The sequence below is a fragment of the Mobula birostris genome, chromosome 19 (genome assembly GCF_030028105.1).
Source record: "Mobula birostris isolate sMobBir1 chromosome 19, sMobBir1.hap1, whole genome shotgun sequence".
Classification (NCBI taxonomy): Eukaryota; Metazoa; Chordata; class Chondrichthyes; order Myliobatiformes; family Myliobatidae; genus Mobula; species Mobula birostris.
Window position 1 is genome coordinate 27,494,978 of NC_092388.1, and position 26,008 is coordinate 27,520,985.

Below are 26,008 nucleotides of genomic sequence, written 5' to 3' on the forward strand. Positions count from 1 at the left end.
ATAGTCCACCTGTGACCTCTTAAACACCCTGTGCTTTTGAAAAAGACAATCACAAATCTAATCTTGGCCTCAGTGCCACTTTCGTTCCTGCACCCCACTGGAACAAAAATATATGTCAGCCTTGAATATGTGCAATGTTCAAGAACTCCCTGCCATAAACAACTCTAAAGATTCGTGACCATCTGAATGAAGAAATTCCTCCTTATTTGCATCTTAACTGAATACTGTAACTCCTTATACTGCAACAATGTCTTCTAGTTATAGACAGCTCTATGAAGGAAAACACCCTCTCAGATTTACCATAACAACTCCATTTAGATTCTTACAAACTTCAATAAGGTCACCTCTCATTTTCATAAACTTGAGTGTCTATTGGCCTAATCTGCTTAGTGTTCCTCAGAAAGCAACCACTTCATCCCAGGAATCAACCCAGTGAAGTTTCTTTGAATTTTTTTCAGATACAAGTTTATTCCTTCTTAAGCGTAGACTAGGAAGTTATAAGTTAGGACTTCAACCCTTTTATAATAAATAAAATACTTCATTTTTGTTTCTTCTTTGTCAATGTCTTGAAATTCACAAAAGGAGCTAAAAAAAAAAAAAAAAAGACTAGGATCAGTATTTCTCAGGTGATCTAGTGACCGATAAGCTTCTCTCATAGAACCAGATCTTAGCCCAGACCGTTTGCATCTTCGCAAATTCAGCAGACTAAAGAATGGAACATCAAGGGCACCCAGGGAGCGTATCAGTTAATGCAATGCTATTACAGCTTCCAAATTCAAATCTGGCACTATCTGTAAGGAGTTTGCACTTTCTCCCCGTGAGCTGCGTGGGTTTCCTTCTGATGCTCCAGCTTCCTCCCACAGTGCAGTTAGTAGGGTAATCAGTCACTGTAAATTATCCAGTGACTAAGGTTGACTTATACTTCTGCATAGTAGCCTACGCCATAACCTACGCAACTGGCCTACGCCGTTGTGAGCATTTATACTTGTGCGTTGGTGTGTCTGCATTGCTCTGCAATTCACTGCCAAAACACTAGCTGGCGGTGGGGTTTCTATGCCATGATTACAATATTGTGGAGGTGTATATCACTGAGAGAGGCATTTATCTAAGATTGCTGGTGCCAAAAACATGCAACAACAGTGATATAACATGGGTTTCTTCAATCCATTATGCTGGGTTTCAACACGAAGAAACTGAAACTTCAAACAATGGTGACTGAAACTGAAGGAGGGTGAATTTTCTGTGCTTGTCCGGCCACTGAGAGACATGGATGAGGAAATGCATTTCAAATATTTTCGGATGTCGACAGGTAGATTTGACGATTTGGTTCATCGCCTCCAACCACTTATTTCACATCAGTGTACGCACAGTATACTCAGAGACTGGCAATCACCATTCGAGTTTTAGCTTCAGGTGGAAGTCAACAGACTGTAGCAGCTAGCTACAAACTGGCGTCAAGCACAGGGTCCTCCATAATTCTGGAGGTCCGTAAAGCTTTATGGAAAGCATTGCAGCCAGAGTTCCTTCCCTGCCCTTCAGTCACCCAATGGGAAGCTATTGCAGCGTAGGAGGGAATGCGATGCTACCAAGTGGACCAATCACAGTTGTTGCAGTCTGCGTCGCTGCGATGCGTAGTTATATTTTTGGGGAGGTGCGCGTCAGGCTACAGCATAGGGTACGCAGCTACGTCGTACCTATGGCGTAGTTTTGACACAGGAGTATAAATTGGCCTTTAGGCTAGTGTTAACTAGGGGAGTTGCTGGGCGGTGCAGCTTGTTGGCCTGAAAGGGCCTGATCCACACTGCATCTCTAAAAAAATAAAAATAAGAAAGAAAGAAGGAAATAAAACAAAACAAACAGTGAGCCTAACGAAATGTCCTTTATATATCAATCTAGTGCAGGGCACCCTCTGGGTAATGAATGGGTTCTGATTTGACAGAAGCCCTGAAGTCATTTTTTTTTCTCTGTGAGTCAACATCTACACAGAAATCACTCAATATGGTAACTACACCTCCACAATATTGTAATGAATGACATCAGAAGTATGTAAAGAAAGAACAATTACCAAAGGAGGAGGGAGAGCAAAAACTAGAGGTAGGAATGAACGTACGTATGTGCATCAGACTTTTGAACTTACTATTATTATGGGAGCTTGATCAGTAAGTTGGACACTCTTAACCTAGGCATAGAGTTCAAACTCAGACCTGCCTGTCAATTAAATTAAGTTTGGAATGGAGAGCGACCAATGTTGTTGCATGTTTTTGGCACCAACACTCTTAGATAAATGCCTCTCTCAGTGATATAACATGGGTTTCTTCAATCCATGATTTGAAATGTTTACTCTTTTTTCGCCAATGCTTCTGTTCAGTGTTTCCAGCATTTTCTCTTTTTTTATTACATAAAATAGGCTATTTGTATCCTTTGAAACTTGTTGTAATTCCTCCAGTGTGTAGCTAGATCGGATAATACATACACAGCAGGGAGGAAATTGAGAAGATTTCTACTTGTGGTCTATTCCATCTAATTTTCCTACCTATAATTTATGCAAAACAGTAGTACAACATAACAGTAATTTATTACTAACATTAAATGTATTTTATGGTATTTACAAAGGACTATATTCACAGATTTTTTTTGTTTCACTGTGTTCAACGGAACTGAATATCATTCGTGTAGCAGTTGCCGATACTATAGGGAACATCGACAAAGTTTGACCCCAAGATTTTGAGCCACAGTCATCAAGATGCATTGTGAATGCCAGCTGATGTGAGATTCCACAACAGCTCATGAAACAAATCAGCAGTGAATGAACTGATTGCAAAGCAATTGAGAGACTCCATTATAAAATGTGGGTGCAGAGAGATTGGGTATCACAGTAGTTTGACCAAGTCCTTTGATCTCTGAGGCCTAGCTTCAATTTATTTAGGATTGATAAAAGTCTTGTCTTTCTTGGCTGGCACTAACTGCCCCTAGCAAGATTGGTTTTGGGGCTTTCTCAATCCAATTTCACTGGTTGTAAATTCACAGCTTAAAAACTATTTCAGCTGTAAATTGGCATGTCATAGAACGAGATGTGCTTTTCAGTTACACAATAAATATCACACCGCAGGAGATGCTTTCCTAGTGTTAAGTTTGTTGCAGACTGTTGGAGTGAAGACTGCAGCCCAGGGATTGTATCTTCTACAGAAACTCATGGTAAAATACTGTTGCAAGGGAGGGCCACAGGAGTTTCTGAGGCACTATGGGAATTGTACTGATATGCTCCTGCCACCTATAGGATTGTGGGGCAATATGACATGATACATCGTACTTTAGGGCATCTACATCCATTGAATATAATTAATTCCATGAAAAATGCACGGAGCACTGACTATCTTACCATTTGGATAGATATCTGCAGCATCAGTTCTTGGTAGTAATCTTGGCTGGATCTGTGGGATAATTCAGGGGTCCTCATGTAAGGGGCAGGTCGCAGAGGGAAAACTACTTCTTCTGAACATGTTAAAAATATCAAGTGGACACTCAGGATGAGAATCAAAGCATGAAGCTTTTTCTCCATTAAATAACCAGGCCTTAGAAATCTGGTCTATGGTAGACTGACATTTTTTCGGCAATGGTAATGCCATGGAATATCAACAATAGCTAAAGTAAAAAAATAAACTGTGGATACTGGAGATGTGAAATTAAAAATAGAATGCTGGAAACAGTAGGCCAGGCAACATCTGTGGACAGAACAGAGTTAAACTTTTAGATCTCCTTCATTAGCATTTCATTAGTTCTGACAAAGGAGATCAGTCCTGATATGTTAACTGATATGTTGGCCTGCTGCTTCCAGCATTTTCTGCTTGTCTTTTGAATAGAGATAGCTAGTCTCTACCTTATCAAGATGGTCACTTTTATTGGCATGAATATTACTTGCCATTTAACAGTCCATGCCCGAAAGCTCAGAAGATGAGAATAGAATTCAACATTCTGCAATCATTAGCAGGCAACCTCCCTCCTTCTTTCAGATCTGGTTTCTTTGTCGAGGTCAATGCTCCTTCATTATCATCTGTTTGTACTTGAGAGTCGCAATGGCAAAGCTAGTTGTTTATTGCATAAAGATTGCTGCTGAGGGGCAAGCCATGTGCAGGGGTTAGGCAGTGCAAAGCTGGCTGAAGCACGATGTACTGTATACTCAGAAATGCTAATCATGTTTAATAATTGATTTTGTACTTAATTTCTGTGGTGCATAAGCATGCACCTGTTTTGCAAATGAATTTCTTGATCACCTGGTTGTGAAAGGTTATTTAAAATGTCAGTCCCTAACCTTCGAAGTTAGACATTCAAAGACATTCAAGTACCCAACCTATACGAGAGAGTAGCTCCTAGTAGAACAATCTGTTCCCTGACGTTAATTAATTTCCTGACATTTGTTACTTTATAACCTTTCTACAAATCACAGAATCATAAAATCTTACAGCTCAGAAGATGGCTTGAGCAGTCAACATTGTGAAGTGTTTTTGAGACAAAATAATGTCTGCTTCCACATTTCTGCTTTTTATTCCTATTCCTCATACACTGGTATTTGTCCAACATCTTGTTATGTTTTATATTTGCCTTGAGATCTGGACATCTCTGACAAAGTCAGTGTTTTCTCTCCATTCCTGCTTGTTACCAAGGTAGTGATGACCTGACATCTTGCAGTCGTTCTACAGAAAGAGTGATTGACTACAAAGGAAAGTGTATTGAGGATGCTAACATGATTAAACCCTGCACTGCCAGGGAAAACCAGAAACCATGGTTAACTGCAGAGGTCCATGCACTGCTTAGGGATCGAGACATTGCCTTTATGTGGTGGGACAGCACAACTCTAAGGTAGCAAGAGCCACACTCTCCCATGCCATCAGGAAGGCAAAGTGTGAGTATGCACAGAAAATCCACAGACAACTTTCTGACACCAGGGACACATGGCGCATCTAGCAAGGTTTACAAACCTTGACAGATTGTCAGTCCATCCTGCAAGTCAACAACAATGCTACCTCTCATCCTGAAAGGCTGAATGCCTACTATTCGCGATTTGATGCATTGAATGATGTGACATCGAGGAGAGTTTCCTCTCCTCCTAAGGAACAGGCACCCTGTCTGGCTACATCCAAGGTGAGGAGATCCTAGCTAGGGTGTCATACATTTGGATATGGCCCAAGTGCGGAGCGAGAGACATCGAAGCGGGTTAATAGTTCACAGACTTCAATGCAAACAGAGTTAGAAGTAAAAGAAAACAAGTGCTAGGCCAAACAAGGCGGGTGGAGGTAAGAAATGTTCCCCTAAACAGGGCTGTTAACTCAAACTCTCATACAAAAAACAAAGCCAACACTGCACCAGAAAAGAACAACTAAATATAAAATGAATATCGCTAATCTTCAGAGTTAGTTGACTTAACAGTCCAATTTCTCAGGGAAGGCCAAATGCAAGCAGGCAACGAAATGTTGCTGTGCTTCGCTCATGTCTTGACAAGCACTATGATGAAAAGAATGAAGTTAAATAGCATCACAATGAAATAATAATAAACTGACACGTGCATATTGATGAGTGCAATTGCCATATCTGCTGTGCTGCCGAATCTGTGGTTGTGACACAGGGCAAACCCATGCAAACCTATGAGACAGACGACATACCTAGTCAGGTGCTGAGGGACTGTACGGCTTTCAGTGGTCTTAACAGACATCTTTAGTATTTCTCTAAAGCAGTTCATTGTCCCTGCATGCTTCAAGGCAGCCACAATCATTCCGGTGCCCGAGAGAGCAATGACAACTGGCCTAAATGATTACCGCCCAGTGGCACTGATTTCAATAACCATGCAGTGCTTTGAGCAATTGGTAATGGATCATATAAAATCCCACTGTCCAAGCATATTGGACACTTTCTACTTTGCCTACTGCTCAAGCTGGTCCACTGATGATGCCATATCCGAGGCCCTTCACTCCGTCCTGTCCCTCCTAGAAAACAATGCCTCTTTCACCAGGATGTGGTTCATCAACTTTAGTTTGTCATGTGACACGATCATCGCTCAGAGGATGCTGGGTAAACTGTCCTTGTTAGGACTTAGCATCCCTCTCTGTAACTGGATCTTGGACTTCTCGATGGAAAGACCCCAGTCAGCCTGAGTTGGCAGCCACATCTCAAGCTCCATCACGCTGAGAATTGGTGCTCCTCAGGGCTGTGTGCTCAGCCCGTTGCTGTTCATGCTGCTAACTTGCGACTGCACTGCCAGATGCAACTCAAACCACATCAAGTTCACTGATGATACTACAGTGGTTAGCCTCATCAGTAACATTGGTGAGTCACCATACAGGAAGGAAGTAGAGGAGCTTGTCAAATGGTCCAAAACAACAACCTGAATATCAACATGGAGAAGACAAAAGTGATAATTGTGGACTTCAGGAAAACACGGGTCAACCATGCTCCATTGAATATCAATGGCTCTGTCATGGAGAGAGTGAAGAGCACGAAGTTCCTTGGTGTGTACCAATCTGCTTGCTGTGCAGCAGACAATCTAACCTGGACCCACAGCACCTTCTCATTAGTAAAGACACAGAAGTGTCTACATTTTGAGGAGATTGCGGCATGCAGGTCTCCCTGCCCCCATTCCCACAACTTTCTACAGGATTAGATTAGGTTAGATTATGAGGACACTCAGCCCTCGTTTATTGTCATTTAGAAATGCATGCATTAAAAAATGATACAATGTTCCTCCAGAATGATATCACAAGAAACACAGGACAAACCAAGACTAAAACTGACAAAACCATATAATTATAACATATAGTTACAACAGTGCAAAGCAATACCGTAATTTGATAAAGAGCAGACCATGGGCATGGTTTAAAAAAAAAAAAGTCTCGAAGTCCCGATAGCCTCATCATCTCACACAGACGGCAGAAGGGAGAAACTCTCCCTGCCATGAACCTCCAAGCACCGCCAATTCGCCAATGCAGCACCATTGGAAGCACCCGACCGCAGCGGACTCTGAGTCCGTCCGAAAACATTGAGCCTCCGACCAGCCCCTCTGACACAGCCTCTCTGAGCACCATCCTCTGCCAAGCGCTTTGACTCCGCCCCGGCCGCCGAGCAACAAGCAAAGCCGAGGACTCGGGGCCTTCCCCTCCGGGGATTCTGGACTACACAGTAGCAGCAGCAAAGCAGGAATTTCAGAAGTTTCACCAGATGTTCCTCCGTGCTCTCACGTTCGTCTCCATCAAATCAGGATTGTGCACAGCACCCTACTTGACAAATAATAGACATCACCACCGGAGTGGCCGCTACAAGCTGCGTCGCGCCGCCATCTTCTCCTCCCTCCATTGAGAGTGTTCTGTCTGGCTGCATCATTGTGTGGTACAGAAGCTGAAAGGCATCAGACCACAAGACTTACAGAGCACAGCAAAAAATGGCCAAGAAGATCATCAGGATATCTTTCCTCCCTTATTTGTGACATTTACCGGGACTGTTGCAGATGAGTGGCCCACAGCAATATTGAGAATTCTTACCTCCCGTCCCACCATTTTTTGACCTACTATGGTCAGGGAGGAGGTACAGAAGCATCAGGACGAGGACTGCCAGACTGGGTAACAGCTTCTTTCCTCAGGCTGTGAGACTAATGAGTGCCCTGCCTACAAGGAGGATATTATTGGAATTGAGGACCTGAGTTACAAGGAAAGGTTGAGTAGCTCAGGACTTTATTCCTTGGAGTTCAGCAGGATGAGGTGAGATCTTAAAAAGATATACACAATTTTGATGAATATAGATATAGTGAATGCATGCAGGCTTTTTTCCTTCAGGTTGTGTGAGATTTAAACTAGAGTTCATAGGTGTACTTATTTATGAAATATCTATTTCACCTTTGAGGATAACTTGAGAGGAATCCTTCACTCAGAGGATGATGCGAGTGTGGAGCAAGCTTCCAACTGAAGTGGTGGATGAGAGGTCAATTGTAACATTTAGAAAAAGTTTGGACTGGAAGACATTGGAGGATATGATCTGGGCGTATGTAGACTTGGCAGCAGATTAGGTTGTTAACAGATATCTTCACCACAACTGATTTCCAGGTAATATATACTCAACAACTTGTTGTTTCATGTAAAGACATAAGAATCAAATAAGGTTATGGATCCAAACTGGGCTATGAGGTATACCAGTCAGAGAAATCTTCACCCACCATCCTTCCTGTTTCTGTGTCAGCCTATCTTCAAGCAATTTTCTGAAGATGTTTCTAATGTAGTAACTAATTGAACATCACCGACTACATCTGCAGCACTATTCTCATTCCAACCCCCACGTCATTTCATCAAAGAACTCAGTCAAGTTAGTCTGAGACAATTTGCTTTCTACAAATCTGTATTGGCTCCCCTTCCAAACAAAAGCTCACTTGGCCCTGAAACTAGTAACTTCCAATAACTTCCCATTGACAACTGCTGACCTGTAGTTTTCTGGTTTATTTCTATTTCTCATTTGATGAATTACCCAAGGGAAATGGAAACATATTTGTTAAATTACCAGATTAGAAACTAGAATTCTGAGCTATTGATCCAGAGATGCAAGTTTAAATTGACCTTAGCAGTTGGGGAATTTAACTTTGATTCTGTTTTTTTTTAAATGTTAGTCTCAGGTAACCATGTGAAGGTACTGAATTGTTTAAAAAAAAAACATAATTAATTTACAGGGAAGGATGTCTGCTACCCTTATCATTGCGTGACCACAGATCCACCGATGTGTTTGACACATCACATCCAAGCAGCCTCCATGGTTCAAAGACACTCAGGAAAAACAACAAATGCTGGCATTGTGAGAAAGGTTCAAATCCTGTGACAAAATTGAGGAAAACATTTGCAGCTCCCAGATGCTCTGGTGTTACACATACACCTGGTGAGGATGAATGTAAACACAACCTTATAAAAATATTTCTACCTTTCTCTCTTTTCAACTTATATATGAATCAGAACACTTGCCAGTTTTTAGTGTTTTTATTACTTAAACAAGTATTTTCAATGTAGAGTGCATTTATTTTGATATACACTCAATGGCCATCTTATTTGGTATACCGTTACACCGGCTTGTATACAAATAACTAATCAGCCAATCATGTGGCCGCAACTCAATGAATGTATAAAAGCATGCAGACATATTCAAGGGGTTCATTTGTTATTGACACCAAACATCAGAATGGGGAAGAAATGCAATCTTAGTGACTTTGACGAAGACATGATTGTTGATGCCAGACAGGGCGATTTGTGTATCTCAGAAACTGCTAATCGCCTGGGATTTTCGAACACAACAGTCTCAAGTTTACAGAGAACAGTACAAAAACAAGCAAAAAAAATCCAGTGAGCAGCAGTTCTATGGTCAAAAATACCTTGTTGATGAGAGAGGTCAGAAGAGAATGGCCGGACTGGTTGAAGCTGACAGGAAGGCAACAGTAACTCAGATAACCATTCATTACAACAGTGATGTGTAGAAGAGCATTTCTGAACACACAGTTGATAGGCTACAGCAACAGAAGTCCACAAGCATACACTCAGTTCTCAGTTTATTAGGTATATAAGGTAGCTAATAAAGTGGCCACTGGGTATACATAATCTCTGTCTCTTTCTTTAGTAAAATTCATATTTTCTACTGCTTTTGATTCACTAATCCCATCATTTTTAACAACTTAATTCTACTACTTTAATTGGAATGCACATTTCACTTGAGAATGGCTTGTCACTTACCAATGAAGATAATTACTCGAAGGAAAGGATGTTTAAACCTGCATGTGCTGCTTGTCCACCTCAGGCCACCCATATGCTTGGAAACTGTTGTTATCAGACAAATAAATTGGCTTCACTTTCAGGACATGGTAAATGGGTTGCACCGGATGAAAAAAAATGGAATTAGATAGGTTTGGATAACAGACAGTGGACTTAGGTCACGGGATCAGATGTATGGAGTTGTGAACATTTCTGATCAAGATCCTTTTGGTTTTAGAGTCTGTAGAAAAGCTAGCACCAAGCAGCTCTTCTTCCTCAGACAAAGGGCATGTTGTGGTCAATGGTATTGGGTTGATTAATCAGGAATCAACAGTCTACACATATAAGGCACCAGAATTCAGTCCATCCTGCATATTGTACAAGCCAACTGATTGATTGTGGATGAACAGGATCAACTATTTTTAGAGAGCTGGGGTGTGATTACTCAGAATAGAATCTACACTTTTTTTAAAGCCTTCACTGAATATGCACTAAGATGAAATGATTTTGTAACTAAACCAATAATTGAACATTCAAACAATTATTAAAGATTTCTCAGCAGATTTTAAAAAGTAAAATCAGTGCAATTTTTTTTATATCAGAGCAACAAAGTTCATTTGTGAACCACATATTTCATTTGTCTTGAGGTGATACACCAAGAGGAATTTAGTCAACATAAATATTTGTTAGAGATAAACACAATCAGTAGTTGTATTGGTGAATGCATATTTAGGTTCCTCTTGGGATAATCACACTCACTGTCACACACATTACTTCTGACATAAGGACATGGAAAGACAATGAAAATGTACACCACTTCGCACATCTCAGGAGCCGTTCTGTGAAGACATAGATATTTGATGAAATTCGCTATCTCTTCAGAGTCCCAGCACAGCCTTTTACTGACTGAGAAAAATGCTGTTAGAAGATAAATCCCAGAGCCTGCCAAGATATCTCCTTGGACCTTGTAAGAGGCTAGTGCAGACATCATAATAGCACAGGCAGAGGTACCTAAAGTCTCCTTAGCCATAGGTGTTGTGACAGAGGGCTAGAGGATAGCTAATGTTATTCAGTAGTTCAAGAAAGAGGCTTGGAAATTATAGGCAAGTGGGCCTGATATCAGTCATGGGTAAATTATTGAAAGGTATTCTAAGGGGCAGTATTTGGATAGATAGGCCTATCAACATGACTTTGTGCATGTTAAATCATGTCTAACCAATCTTAGAGAGTTTTCAAGGAGCTTATAAAAAAGTTTGATGAAGGAAAAGCAGTGGATTTTGAAAAATGGACTTTTGCAGGGCCTTTAACAAAGTCCTGTATAGGAGGCTAAGTCACCTGGCATTCAGGATGATGTAGTAAATTGGGGTCAACATTGGCTTAGTGGAAGAATCCCAAGAGTGGTTGTAGATGTTGTCTCTCTGATTAGAGGCCCGTGACTAATCGTGTACTGCAGAGATCATGGCTGGGTCCATAGTTGTTTATCATCCATATTAATGATTTAAATGATAATTAGTACTTTTTTTTTTCTTTTTACTTTGCTAATGTGATAAATTGGATCAGCAAATTTGAAGGTGACACCAAGATTGGGAAGACAGTGGACAGTGAGGTAGACCATCAAAAATTGCAGTGTGATCTCAACCAATTGTGCAAAGCAGCTGCAAAATGGCAGATGGAAGTTAGTTCAGACAAGTGTGATGTGTTTCAGTTTGGTGGGACAAACCAGAGAAAGAATTATGCAGTGAATGTAGAGCAGTGTGTGGCGCGTGGCCAAGTGGTTAAGGCATCGGTCTAGTGATCAGAAGGTCGCTAGTTCGAGCCTCAGCTAGGCAGCGTGTTGTGTCCTTGAGCAAGGCACTTAACCACCCATTGCTGGGTGACGACACCAGTGCCAAGCTGCATCAGCCCTAGTGCCCTTCCCTTGGACAACATCGGTGGCGTGGAGGGGGGAGACTTGCAGCATGGGCAACTGCCGGTCTTCCATACAACCTGGCCCAGGCCTGCGCCCTGGAAACCTTCCAAGGCACAAATCCATAGTCTCATGAGACTAATGGATGCCTATTAGACACCTTATAGAACTTCATAAGGCTCCCATTTCCACAATAGATGGGCTGAATGTGGAAAGAAGTTTGATCTCATTGCTGCAATTTGCACCTCCCTATCCTGTGTAGAACTGATTGATTCCAATTAATACAAATTGTAAAAAAAATTGATTCCAATTAATACAAATTGTAAAAAAAATTGATTCCAATTAATACAAATTGTTAAAAATTTATCATTATTGAAGAATGGCTTGAAGAGTAGTGATGATGACAATAATAATGGCGGAGAAAGTTAACTAGTTAAAACATACTGACAACAATGTAAGTTAATGAAGTTAGATAGTGAAGATAGATCCAATTATAGCAAGATAAATTCACAGCCAGGGTGCTAAATTAAAAGCAAGTGGCTAAGTGAATCTCAAAGTCAACCAGAAAATCATTTCCGGTATAACAGGGAGTAACAAATTAGGGCAGAGGAAATTGTTCGGAAGAAAACCATGGTGGTTCTTGTGAAAGGATTGTTTCTATGCTGCAGTTAAGGGTGAATCCTGTTTTAATCTGCCTGACCAAATTTGTAATAAATATTGTACTAGATGAAACATATGATTTGAAGAGGATGATAGCAGCAATATTTTTCAACCCATTACTCTTGACAACCTATTTCACCTGATAATAATTTAGCTGGGAAACGCGTCTTTAATAAAGCCTGGACACTCTTTAAAAAGCAGCCAAAACACCCAATAATATAGAACTCTATGACTAATTTATTGATAAAAAAATATAATTGTTAAATTTATGGCCAGCTGTTTCAAACAGCATAGTTATATTGAGACATATTTTTTCATAACTTGCTATGATTACACCATGACTCCATGTTGATTTAATATTCACACCATGCAGGTCGGTCAACACAATAAAGCTGATACAAGTATTATGTCAATATTCTGATGCTTAAGACTGTGCTTTCAGTAGAGTTTAGAAATTTTAAAATCATAAGCAATGACAGTACTAAATAAGGACCCTCAGCTCATTGTGTCAATGCTACCAAAATGGACAGTAAGTTTATCCCATTTCCCAGTACCTGGTAGAGAGTCATGCATGATAACAGCACATTTGGAAAGCGGTGAAATCATCGGACAAAGTCAGCATGGATTTGTGAAAGGAAAATCATGTCTGACGAATTTCATAGAATTTTTTGAGGATGTAACTAGTAGAGTGGATAGGGGAGAACCAGTGGATGTGGTATATTTGGATTTTCAAAAGGTTTTTGACAAGGTCCCGCGCAGGAGATTAGTGTGCAAACTTAAAGCACACGGTATTGGGGGTAAGGTATTGATGTGGATAGAGAATTGGTTAGCAGACAGGAAGCAAAGAGTGGGAATAAACGGGACCTTTTCAGACTGGCAGGCAGTGACTAGTGGGGTACCACAAGGCTCAGTACTGGGACCCCAGTTGTTTACAATATATATTAATGACTTGGATGAGGGAATTAAATGCAGCATCTCCAAGTTTGCGGATGACACAAAGCTGGGTGGCAGTGTTAGCTGTGAGGAGGATGCTAAGAGGATGCAGAGTGACTTGGATAGGTTGGGTGAGTGGGCAAATTCATGGCAGATGCAATTTAATGTGGATAAATGTGAAGTTATCCACTTTGGTGGCAAAAATAGGAAAACAGATTATTATCTGAATGGTGGCCGATTAGGAAAGGGGGAGGTGCAACGAGACCTGGGTGTCATTATACACCAGTCATTGAAAGTGGGCATGCAGGTACAGCAGGCGGTGAAAAAGGCGAATGGTATGCTGGCATTTATAGCAAGAGGATTCGAGTACACGAGCAGGGAGGTACCACTGCAGTTGTACAAGGCCTTGGTGAGACCATACCTGGAGTATTGTGTGCAGTTTTGGTCCCCTAATCAGAGGAAAGACATCTTTGCCATAGAGGGAGTATAAAGAAGGTTCACCAGATTGATTCCTGGGATGGCAGGACTTTCATATGAAGAAAGATTGGATGAACTGGGCTTGTACTCGTTGGAATTTAGAAGATTGAGGGGGGATCTGATTGAAACGTATAAAATCCTAAAGGGATTGGACAGGCTAGATGCAGGAAGATTGTTCCCGATGTTGGGGAAGTCCAGAACGAGGGGTCACAGTTTGAGGATACAGGGGAAGCCTTTTAGGACCGAGATTAGGAAAAACTTCTTCAGACGGAGAGTGGTGAATCTGTGGAATTCTCTGCCACAGGAAACAGTCGAGGCCAGTTCATTGGCAATATTTAAGAGGGAGTTAGATATGGCCCTTGTGGCTACAGGGATCAGGGGGTATGGGGGGGGGGAAGGCTGGGGCAGGGTTCTGAGTTGGATGATCAGCCATGATCATAATAAATGACAGTGCAGGCTCGAAGGGCTGAATGGCCTACTCCTGCACCTATCTTCTATGTTTCTATGTTCTACCACTTCAGATGTTCATCCACCCCTCTCAGGCAGTGAGCTCCTGAGCCTCATCCCTTGCTGAATGATTTTTTTTTTTTTTTTGTTTTTCAGCTCCCTTCTCAACTCTCTGCCAATTCATTCCTCTTCATTTGTAGCCTCCTTTGGTTTTCTCTGTCTGAATTTTTCACTATGTTATACTGCTCAGTTAAAACTCAATAGACACATTTAATGTCAGAGAAATGTATACAATATACATCCTGAAATTCTTTTTCTTCACAAACAACCATGAAAACAGAGGAGTGCCCCAAAGAATGAATGACAGTTAAATTTTAGAATCCCAAAGCCACCCCCAGCTCCCCCCTCCCACACAAAAGCAGCAGCAAGGCAATGACCTACTGCCCCACCAGCAAAAAAGCTTCAGTATCCTCCACCGAGCAGTCCTCAGTTTGTCCCAAGGAAAGCAACACAACTTAATGTTGCTAAGTTGTGCAGCAATGAGATCAAACTTAATTCCACATTCAGCCCATCTGTTGTGGACATGGGAATCTTACTGAAGTTCTATAAAGCTTTGCTGAGATTTTATCTAGTGCACAGTTTACAGTATTACCTCCACATCTACAGAAAGAGAGTATCAAAGATTAACTACATTCACTTATGGTATATGGTCTTTGTCCAATGGGAAGAGACAGAATAGAGTAGACCTCTATTCATCAACATGTAGAAGAATGAGATACAAAAAATTACTGAAACATTAAAGATTCTGGGAAGAACTGACAGGATGGATAATGAGCTTCCTCAGTCTGGATGGTCTAGAACTCGGTTAAGTTATTGGCCAAACAGGATTGAGGTGAGGATAAAGTTTTTTTTTTTCCCCCCCTGAGAATTGATGTTATTCAATGGTGGAACACATTCAAGGTTGAGACTGATAATCTTGTTCACAATAAGGGAAGTAGAGGACATGTATATCAGATCAAGCTTAATCCTTGATGTATAAGGAAGGATGTTTGCAGGGCCACCTTGCCTCTTTCTGTTTCTAATTCTTATGTTTTATATACTGAAACTTGCAACATTTTAGAACATAGCAACAGGCAGGAAAGCATGTCTGAGACAGAAGATAAGCCAAAATTCTATTGATTGGCAAGGAATACCAAGCGGTTGTGTGTCTTACTCTTGCCTGCATTCCTTAATGTTGAATGTCTACAGGGCTACTTGTATCAGGCAGGTATCAGCTAAGCTAATCAGAAGGATCTTTGTACTTTATTTCAACAACCAGAACACTACTACATGATACAAGGCAAACAGTGGCTTTTGAAGGGACTAATGCACTTACTCATAAGAAGCATCCAAATAAGTTACACACACACAAAAAGCTGGAGGAACACAGTAGAGGAATAACCAGTTAATGTGTCAGACTGAGACGCTTCATTAGCACTAGAAAGGAAGGCGGAAGATGCCAAAATAAAAAGGAGAGGAGAAGAGAAGGAGTACAAGCTAGAAGGTGATAGGTGAAGCCATGTGGGTGGGGGAGCTGGGATGAAGTAAGAATCAGGGAGGTGATAGCTAGAAAAGGTAAAGGGCTGGAGAAGAAGGAATCTGATAGGAGAGGAGAGTGGACCATAGGAGAAAGGGAAGGCATCAGGAGAAGGTGAGAGGCAGGTGAGGAGAAGAGTTGCTGAGTGGCTAGAGTGTGGAATTGAAGAAGAGGTGAAACAGAGGGGAGAAAGTTAACAGAAGTCAGAGAAATCAACGTTCATGCCATCAGGTTGGATGGAATATGAGGCATTGCTCCACCAACCTGAGAATGGTTTCATTATGGCAGAAGTGGAGGCAATGGATGGACATGTCCAGATGGAAATGGGGACTGGAATCAAAATGACTGGCTACCAGGACATCCTAGTAAGTGGACAGTTGTAGCATTTCTTCTGCTTGTAGAGTTAAGTGACAGGAGGGATAAATGGACAAGGGATTTAAGAAGTAGCGATCCTTGCAAAAAGCAGTGAATGGGGGTGGGACATAAAGATGTGTTTGATATCGGGTGCCATCATGAAATAGCAGAAGTTGCAGAGAATGATATGTTGGATGCAGAGGCTCATGAAGTGATCAATGAGGACAAGAGAAACTCTATCCCTGTTAAGACAGGGGAAAGATCTGTTGAGGGTGGACATCTGGGAAATGGAGGTGATGACAGCAAGGGCAGTATCAATGGTGGAGGAAGGGAACCCCTCCTTATTCTTGCATCTTCTCCCTTCCTTTCCAAGATGTGTCTCGGCCTGTGATGTCGACTGCTTATCCCTCTCCATAGATGCTGCCTGACCTGCTGAGTTCCTCCCACATCTTGTGTGCTTTGATCTGGATTTCTCAGTGTTTGCAGAATCTCATGTTCAAACATAAATTCTTCCCACATCATTTTTCTTCATGGTCACATCCTAGCCATAGGCTTAGTTTCAGAAATGAACTGCCAAATTTTCTTGACCCCTTCTGTCATCATTCTTACTGAACGAATGAATTACCTATTAATCTTGCTTTAATGCTCACAATTCACTGATATCAGATGGATAGCTCTCACTTGTTAAATGGGATCTGGCTGAGGACTTAAAGGAATTGTAATTATAATTGGTTGATATATGCCAAAATTTAAGATTGGCCATGGTAGCTTACTTTTTGATCAGGAGTATGCTTCTCATTTGAGTCATTTTGCTATCCATATTTCATATCCTTGGAAATTGTTGGTAGGATAGCTTTACCACTGAATTTTATTTTTGCCATAATGAAAGTGCTCCTTGACTCTCTGCCTCCTTTATTCAGCTAAATCCTTTTCTTGTTTTTTTTGCTGCTTGCATATTAATTTTTCTGTCACTTATTCAATCCTGTGCAATTATACTTTGCAGAAATGTGAGCATAAAATTCTGCTCTAATGGATGAGTGGTCTTCAAGCACTACTCACATTTTTCATGTGCATCATCCATACCTCATTATCTCAATTTTATTCTCATTCAACTTCAGTCCAATAATTCTGGTGTTTAAATTATAGATAGTAGTTTAGAACCACATCTAATATAAGTGGTGCTTCATCATAATTCAAAATTTCTGTAGTGTACATTGAATCTAAATGTTCAAATCAAATCAGAGAGCTGTTATTACACCTGAGTGAAATGCAATATATGCTGTTCTTAAAACTGTTCTTCTTTCACACATCTAACCCAGAATATTCTTTATTCATTACTGGTATGCTGGTGCCACTGTCTTTTATTTTCTGTCCCAGTTTGCCTTTGAGAAGACAATAGTGAGTCACTTTCTCGAACCACAAAAGTACCTTGGACCAGGGTACTCCCACAGTTGACCACTAGTTAACCACTGGTTACTTTCACTGAAACTGGGAGTCAAGACATGTATGGTACATGAATAATATAGATGACTGTTGCTTTGTCCTTGCTTATGAATGACGGCTTTATTCATTAATTGTGTGCTGATGTCTCTGGATGATATCGGGCATGTTTAAAACATAGAACAGTACAGCACAATACAGGTCCTTCAGCCCACAATGTTGTGCCAGCCCTTTATCCACTCTAGGGTCAATCTAACCCTTTCATCCCATATGACCCTCTATTTTTCCTTCATCCTTGTGCCTATCTAAGAGTCTTTTAAATGTACCTAATATATCTGCCTCTACCACCACTACTGACAGCACATTCCACATACCTACCACTCTTTGTGTAAAGAAACTAGCCTCTGATGTCCCCCTATACTTCAGTCCCAACCCTTTAAAGTTTTGCCCCCTTGTATTAGGCATTTCCACCCTGTGAAAAAGAAGTTTCTGGCTATCATGCCTCTTACCATCTTTTACAACTCTATTAGGTCACCTCTCATCCTCCTTCTCTACAAGGAGAAAATCCCTACCTCACCCAGCCTATCCTCATTAGACATGCTTTCTAATCCAGGTATCATCCTGGTAAATCTCAAACAAGAGAAAATATCTGCAGATGCTGGAAATCTGAGCAACACAGACAAAATGCTGGAGGAGTTCATTTTCTCCATAGATGGCCTGCTGAATCCCCGTCCCATTCATCAACCTTCCACATCCTTCCTATAATGAGAGGACCAATACTCCAAATGTGATCTAACTGGAGTTTTATCGATTTGCAACATTACCTCACAGCTCTTGAACTCAATTCATTGACTATTGAAGGCTAACACACCATATACCTTCTTAACCACATTATCAACCTGCACAGCAAATTTGATTTTGGAATTTTGGCAATGCAGTTTATTGAAGCTGAAGTTACAGAATATTAAAAACCAAAGCTCAACTTGACCCCTGAGGAAAAGTGGCATGAGATTTCTAGAGTACGCTGTACCTGTCAATTGGGTTTAGCATCACTTGTAGTACAACTGTAATGATATTGTGGGGTGGTTAAATTATTCATATTGCAGAAGGTCAGACTAAGGACTTGTAAGCATAAGTGCAAATCCCATCAAAGCAGCAAGACATTTGAAATACAGTCAATTAGTTAAAAGGTGGAAACTGTTTTCATGAACTGCCTACAAAAAGTAATGGATATAGCCAAGTAAATTATAGGAGAAGCCCTCCCCACCTTTGGGCACTGCCAAGAGACAGCTGTATCCTGGCCGTTCAGGCCATGCTGTCTTCTTGCAGCTACCATGAGGAAGGAGGTACTGGAACCTTAGGTCACATACCACTAAGTTCAGAGACAATTATTACTCTTCAAGTATCAGGCTCCTAAACCAACGTGGACATCTTCACTCACTGTAACACTGAACAGATCATTGAACACAATTTATGGACTCAATTTCAAGGACTCTATGACCCATGACCTTAGTATTATGTATTTATTTACTTGTTTATTTATTGTTTCTTTTTGTTTGTTAGTCTTTGTGTGCTCTTTTACTTTGATCCCATTGTACTTCTTTATAACACTGTGAATGCCTGCAGGAAAATGAATCACAGGGTAATATTTGGGACATATGCTACCCTGATAATAAATTTACTTTGAACACTGTGCCTTGAAATTAATGGTCATTAGAAGCCTATACAGTCCACTAATGCATTTCAGGGAGGAAATTCTCTTGCTCTTGTCTGGCCAAAACGTCAATCCAAGCCCAGCTACGTGGCTGATTCTTACCAGCTGCCTGAGAAGGCTTAGCAAGTCACCGAGCTTAGTGGGTAGGGGTGGGCAATGTACATCAGCCTGCCAATTTTATCCATATTCTATGAGCAAACAAATAAAAACATGGGAGCAATAAATATAAGATAATCACTAATCAGGACAATCTGTTTTACCTAGAAAGTAATTATAATATATACCTTGCCATGGTGATCAAAGGAATTAAAAAGAAGGTATATTGGGATAGATGAAATAGAGTGGGAGGAGCCTTGTGAACTTGTTAGATTGAATGGTCTGTTTCTTGCTGTAATTTTTTTTTTCAGTAATTCTATGTAATTAATGCCACATTCCAGAAATGTTCCTTCTGTACAACTGTTGTACAAAGCAGCCTGTTATCTTAGAGAAAACATTGTTCCTGAACATAAAGCACACTGTGCAATTACCTGTGACTTCTCATTTCTCCACTAGTAATGAGTTAGGCTGGTGAATGGATGAGGAACTCTGAGTTATGTGTCTACGTTACATTAGTTTATCGCATGGGCAGGAAGAAAACAAAATGTTTTAAGGATATTGCCGGGACTTGAGAATCTGAGTTAGGGAAATGCTGAACAGCTTAGGACTTTATTCCCTGGAGTGTAGGAAAATGAGGGGAGATCTTACAGAGGTATAAACAATTGAGATTGTAGATAGGGTGAATGCATGCAGGGTTTTTCCCCTCAAATTGGGTGAGGCTAGAATTAGAGGTCATAGATTTAGAATGAAAGACAAAATATTCCAGGGGAATAGACCATAACACCATAAGAATTAGGAGCAGAATTAGGCCTTCAGCCCGTCGAGTCTGTTCCACCACTCCTTCATGGCTGATCCCAGATCCCACTCAACCCCATACACCTGCCTCCTCGCCATAGCTTTTGATGCCCTGACTGATCAGGAAATGATCAACTTACATGTTAAGTATACCCACTGACTTGGCCTACACCGCAGTCTGTGACAGACCATTCCACAGATCTACTACTCTCTGGCGAAGACAAGACGATGTTAGATTTAAGATTTAGCTGCATATAACTGGGGTGCAAAGGTGCAAGTTGTCATTGAGATACTTGCTTTTAGTAGTCAAGGCTTAGAGTGGAAAAACAAAATTTATGCAGAAATGTATACAGCATTAGACTGGCCATAGTGTAAGTGTTGTACAATGTTCTGGACCTCACATTATAGAACAGGCGGCATTTGACATGAGGCGATGTAAAGGTAGTTTATGAGGATGTTGACAGAAATGGAAGAAGTTTAGCATTAAAGGTGGACAGTCTAGGTTGTTTTCCTTAGAGGAAAAGGATGTTGCTGAGAGATTGAATTCAGGCTTTTAAAATTATTGGAGGTTTAAACAGTAAGTAGGAAAGATCCATTTCCCTTTGTATATCAAAATGACACTGGTTGAATGGTACAGAACTTCATCACTGCAGATATTGGTGCTCAAGTCTTCAGCTAATTAATACTCAACCCTCTGATGCAGAAATCAATTGTGAATTTATTGACAAATATACCCCACTTGATCATGTAATCCATCCATTGGGTATCAGTCATAGTTCAATGGGTAGCACCTGCTTAATAGGAAAGCAATAGGGGCCATTGAAGTTCTTTGACAAAGCTCTCAATATTACTGTGCTGTTGTCTGATGTGGTGCAAGTTTAGACTGGGAAGGACTGTTCCTAATGATCTTCTTCCCCTCTGTTTTTCTGCCTTTGCTGATGAAAAAGCACACAAAATGTACTTAAAATTAAAGCCATTCGGTTTAATGGTCTTCTACTTTGAGCTTTATATTTTCTAGTGTTTGTTTATGACTTGGAGTTTATCTACTCAGGGCCACTATCTTGCTAAATTATTCAAACTACAGCATGATACAGAAGAATTAAGATGTGGCATTTAAGTTTCCCTTTACTTCAGCATGTCTATATTTCTTCTGTTAATGGGAAGGCTTGTTCTTGTGTTCCTCTGTGCTATATAACCTTGTTGCGAGAATTAATCAGTGACAATATTGAACTGTTTTTCTCAGGTTCCTTTGTGCTTCAGATAACAGCCACGGATGCAGATGATCCTACATACGGCAACAGTGCAAGAGTGGTGTACAGTATCCTGCAAGGACAGCCCTATTTTTCTGTGGATCCCAAAACAGGTAATTCATTCCATTGAAGTAACTGCTTCCATTTCCATCTTTTCCCATTTAATCCTGGCTGAGTACTACCATCTTGTCACTAAGGCCACTCAGTTGTGAGTTTAAGTCTTCCTCCAGAGACTTGAACATAAAATCTCAATTTGCACACTGCAAGCTCTAATATGACCAGTTAAGTTCTTTCAGTGATGATGATTGGGAGGTTAATTATTAGCCAGGGTATCTATAGCAACCATCCTACTCTTTGTCAAATTGTTCCGTGAGATATTCACATCCAACTGTTAGCACTACCAGGATCTTGGCTTAATATTTCATGGGAAATAGAGCACATTCAGTTCTGCTACATTCCCTCAACATCCCATTGCCAAAGTTAGTCCAGCTCTTGTACCAATTACGTACGCACACCCCTCAAGTCAAAATCCTACTTAGTAGATTCTGACAGGATACAGTTGACACTGCTGAGAACCTGCATTTGTTAAGGTCTACCATCTCCAAAAGACTAAAAGAGCAAGTTGGGAGGGGTGGTGGGTTACCTCTGATTATATTAAACTGGACTGTCCAATGCTATATTTTTCAAACATCAGTGAATTGAGGGTTATGGAGAAATGGGAAAGAGGAGAGGTTGAGACCAGCATTGATCTGCTGTGTTGAATTGCAAGACAGGTTTGAGAGGCTTGGTGGCCTATTCCTGGTCCTAATTTCTTGTGGTCTTGTGTCCAAAGTATCAATGATACAGTGCATCTAGTAACATTTTGGGAAATCTGTTGATATATATTTGGCAAATATTCCTGGAGACTTGATATTTGAGGATAGAGGTGATCATGTTGTATGAACCAAAACAAAAAGAATATTGTAGAACCTATTTTCCCTGGTGCAGAATCCAGGGCAGAAAGCCACAGTGGTAGAAAGTTGACTTTTGTGTGTTGTGCCAAATACACAATTTTCAATAGTTGTTTTTCATTAAATAAGTCAATTAGATGTAGGAGCAGAATTAAGCCATTTAACTATTCAGGTCTGCTTCACTTTTTCATCTTGGCTGATTTATTATCCCTCTCAACCCCATTCACCTGCCGTCTCCCCCTGAAATCTTTGACTCCGTTAATAATCAAGAACCTATTAACCTCCATTTTAAATATACCCAATGACTTGGCTTCCACAATCATCTCTAGCAATGAATTTCACATATTTGTCACCCTCTGGAATTCCACAGATTCATCACTCTTTGGTGAGGTGCTTCTAAACTTATATCCCATTGAAATCAATGCAGCTGAAGTTCAGAAGCAAATACAACAGGCAACCACTACAATATTATATATTTATTGCTAGTGATCAAGGATTATTTTCTACCACAATTTCCTGTAAATATTAAGGTATTCTGTGGATACTGGGAGTCAATTAGAGAATTTACACTCATTTTCATAGTTTGTTTATATATGTGTCAAAGCAAATAAATTTAACATGTGTTGTAACATAAGATGGAGTACAGGAATGCTGGTATCCCAATCACCCCCATGTAATTGTACTGATCTTTAATTAGATCAGGACCAATTTGTTGATTAAATCTGGCTTCTTCTGTTGCTTGCCTGTTAGGATTCAATGCAGAGAAAAGAAACAGGTAGGACAATAGGCTTAGCTTGAAGCTTAGGCACCAAATGGATATTGCTTGCAGATGCCATGGTTAATTCAGCCCTACTTCACAACTAGGAGCAACTTCCATTTTCAAAGGGCTCCAATAGGTTAGTTGTAATGTGGAAGCAGCTTCACCACTTTGGTGGCAAGGCAGAAGATATTGATTACGAATAAGCATATTTATCATTTATTTACAAGCAATAAAAAAAACATCTAAGTGTCTCCAAGTTACACAAACTAGAAAATGAAATATTCAATAAACAGATACTTAACTGGTTTTTCAGCACTGGTCACAATCTCAGTGTGCAGAGGAGCCCCTGGAGACAAACAGAAAGCAAGCAAGCTTACCACACGTGCTATTCTTATACTCATGAGGTTCCTGAAACTGGATACCAATGCCCTGGCACACAAGGCAACCAATGGGAAACAGCTGCTGCATTCAACAGGGCCAATCAATGACCAGCACTATAGAAACGGCTTTCAAGTGACAGGTAAACTAGCTCCCACATTACATTAGTCAAACATGATATCCCTTTCACTGAGGCATTTTAATTTTGCCCAACTACATTTAGTTTCATTAAATATGCCATAGTAACAAACTCACATCATAGCAACACTCACATCCTTCTTTACCATAAGACAATAAGATATAGCATCAGAATTAGGCCATTCAACCTATTGAGTCTGCTCTGCCATTCCATCATGGCTGATTTACTATCCCTCTCAACCCCTACCTTCTCTTGCCTTCTCCCTATTTGGTGCCCTGACAAGTCAAGAACCTATCAACCTCTGCTTTAAATATACCCAATAACTTAGCCTCCACAGGTAATGAATTCAACATATTCACTGCCCTCTGGCTAAAGAAATTCCTCCACAAATCTGTTCTAAATGGACAGCTCTCTATTCTGAGGCTGTGCCCCCTTATCCTGAATGAGACCACTATAGGAACCATCCTCTCCACATCCATCCTATCTCGGGCTTTTAATATTTAATAGGTTTTAATGAGATTCCCTCTTATTATTTTGAACTTCTGTGAGTATAGGCCCAAAGTCATCAAATGATCATCATGCATTAACCCCTTCATTCCCAGAATCATTCTTGTGACACTCCTCTAGACCCTCTCCAAAGCCAGCACATATTTTCTTAGATAAGGGGCCCAAAATTGCTCACAATACTTCAAGTGCAGTCTGGCAAATGCCTTATAAAGCCTTAGTATTACATTCTTGCTTTTATATTCTAGATCTCTTGAATCAAATGCTGATATTGTATTTGTCTTCCTTACCATCAGCTTAACCTGCAAGTTAATCTGTACGGAGTCCTGTATAAGGCTTCCCAAGTCCCTTTTTGCAGCTCTGATTTTTTTATTTTCTCCCTGTTTAGAAAATAGTCTATTGCTTTATTCCTTCTCCCTCTCAAACTGCAGGGTGAATTCTATCATATTATGATCACTGTCTCTGAAGAGTTCCTTTATTTTAAGATCTCTAATCACATTTGGTTCATTACTTAACAACCAATTAAAATTGTCTTTCCCCTGGTAGGCCTAACTACAAACTGCTCTAAAAAGCCATTTCATAGGCATTCTGCAAATCTTCTCTCTTGGGATCCAGCACCGACCTGATTTTCCCAATCTACCTGCTTATTGAAAGCCCCCATGACTGTTGTAATATTGCCCTGTTTATATGTCTTTAATATCTCCCGCTGTAATTTGTACCTCACATCCTAGCTACTGTTCAGAGCCTGTATATTATTCCTCTCAGGGTCTATTCCTGTGATAAACCATGTATATAGGTTGTAACTGGGTTACCTGTCTGGACATGCCTGGAAACGCCCCTCTGCTGACTGCCCCGTGGCTTCTCCGACAGACCCCTGAATAAAGTCGATTGTGTCACTGCTCCTCCCACAGTCCAGGACAGATACTCAGCATAGACGTTGGTCCACTTACTGTCAATAAAAGCCTTTCAGTACTTACTCTACTTCCAGTCTTCTGGAGTAATTGATAGTGCATCATTTCCCTTGCAATTTCTTAATTCTACCAATATCTTCCAATGCTATGTCACCTCTTCCTACAGATTTGATTTAATTTTTTCCTAACAGAGCCACCTCAGCCCCTCTGTTCACCTTCCTGTCCTTTCGATACAATGTACATTGTTATACCTTGGATGCTAAGCTCCCCAGTTATGACCTTTTTTCAGCCATGACTCCGTGATGCCCATACCAGCCAATCTCTAACTGCACTACAAGATCATCTGCCTTATTCTGTACACTATAAGCATTCAAATAGGACACCTTCCCGCCCAGTATTCATCAATCTTTTCATTTTCGCTCCCATGTTGCAATTCACCTTATCCGACTGATTGCAATTTTTTCCAATCATCTGCCTGTCCTTCCTCACAGACTCATTACTCAGTGCAACTACTTGTATACTACCTGCCCCACCCTCAGTCTAATAATACTGTTTCCCATTCTCCTGCAAAATTAATTCTAGCAAATCTGCCCGCAAGGATATTGGTCTCCCTTAGGTTCAGGTGTAACATTGGCAGCAAAGCAGTGGAAACTGTTAGGGAGTGCTCATCTTGCACCTCCTGGTCCCAGAACTCATTCTACACAATCAGGAAACTCACCAATGATTCTATTTTCTGAGCAGGCTGAAGGGAGATGGACTATGCCCACCTATACTCAAGTCATTGTATAGATGTGCAGTAGAGAGCATCCTAAATTGCTGCATCACTGCACAGTATGGAAACTGCACTGTGGCGGGCCCCAATGCATCTTCAGCACCGACCTACGTGCCATCAAGGAAATACAGTATATACAGAAAGGTGACGGAAAAGGGCCAGTAACATCATGTGGGATTCCATCG

The 26,008-nt window shown here is 40.7% G+C and overlaps 1 protein-coding gene and 1 long non-coding RNA gene across 4 annotated transcripts in view; one reads left to right on the forward strand and one right to left on the reverse strand.

The window, feature by feature from the left end:
- The window catches only part of LOC140212488 (uncharacterized), a 33,961-nt gene extending 10,453 nt beyond the window's left edge, over positions 1-23,508 (reverse strand). Inside the window, exon 1 of the long non-coding RNA XR_011889729.1 lies at positions 23,422-23,508. This is a non-coding gene — a long non-coding RNA (uncharacterized lncRNA). The remainder of the gene's footprint in view (positions 1-23,421) is intronic.
- Positions 1-26,008, forward strand: part of LOC140212487 (cadherin-12-like) — a 309,387-nt gene that overhangs the window by 28,520 nt on the left and 254,859 nt on the right. For all 3 annotated transcript variants that reach the window (XM_072283351.1, XM_072283353.1, XM_072283354.1), the window contains exon 3: positions 21,403-21,522. In XM_072283351.1, the coding sequence (XP_072139452.1) occupies positions 21,403-21,522 (120 nt within the window). The remainder of the gene's footprint in view (positions 1-21,402; positions 21,523-26,008) is intronic.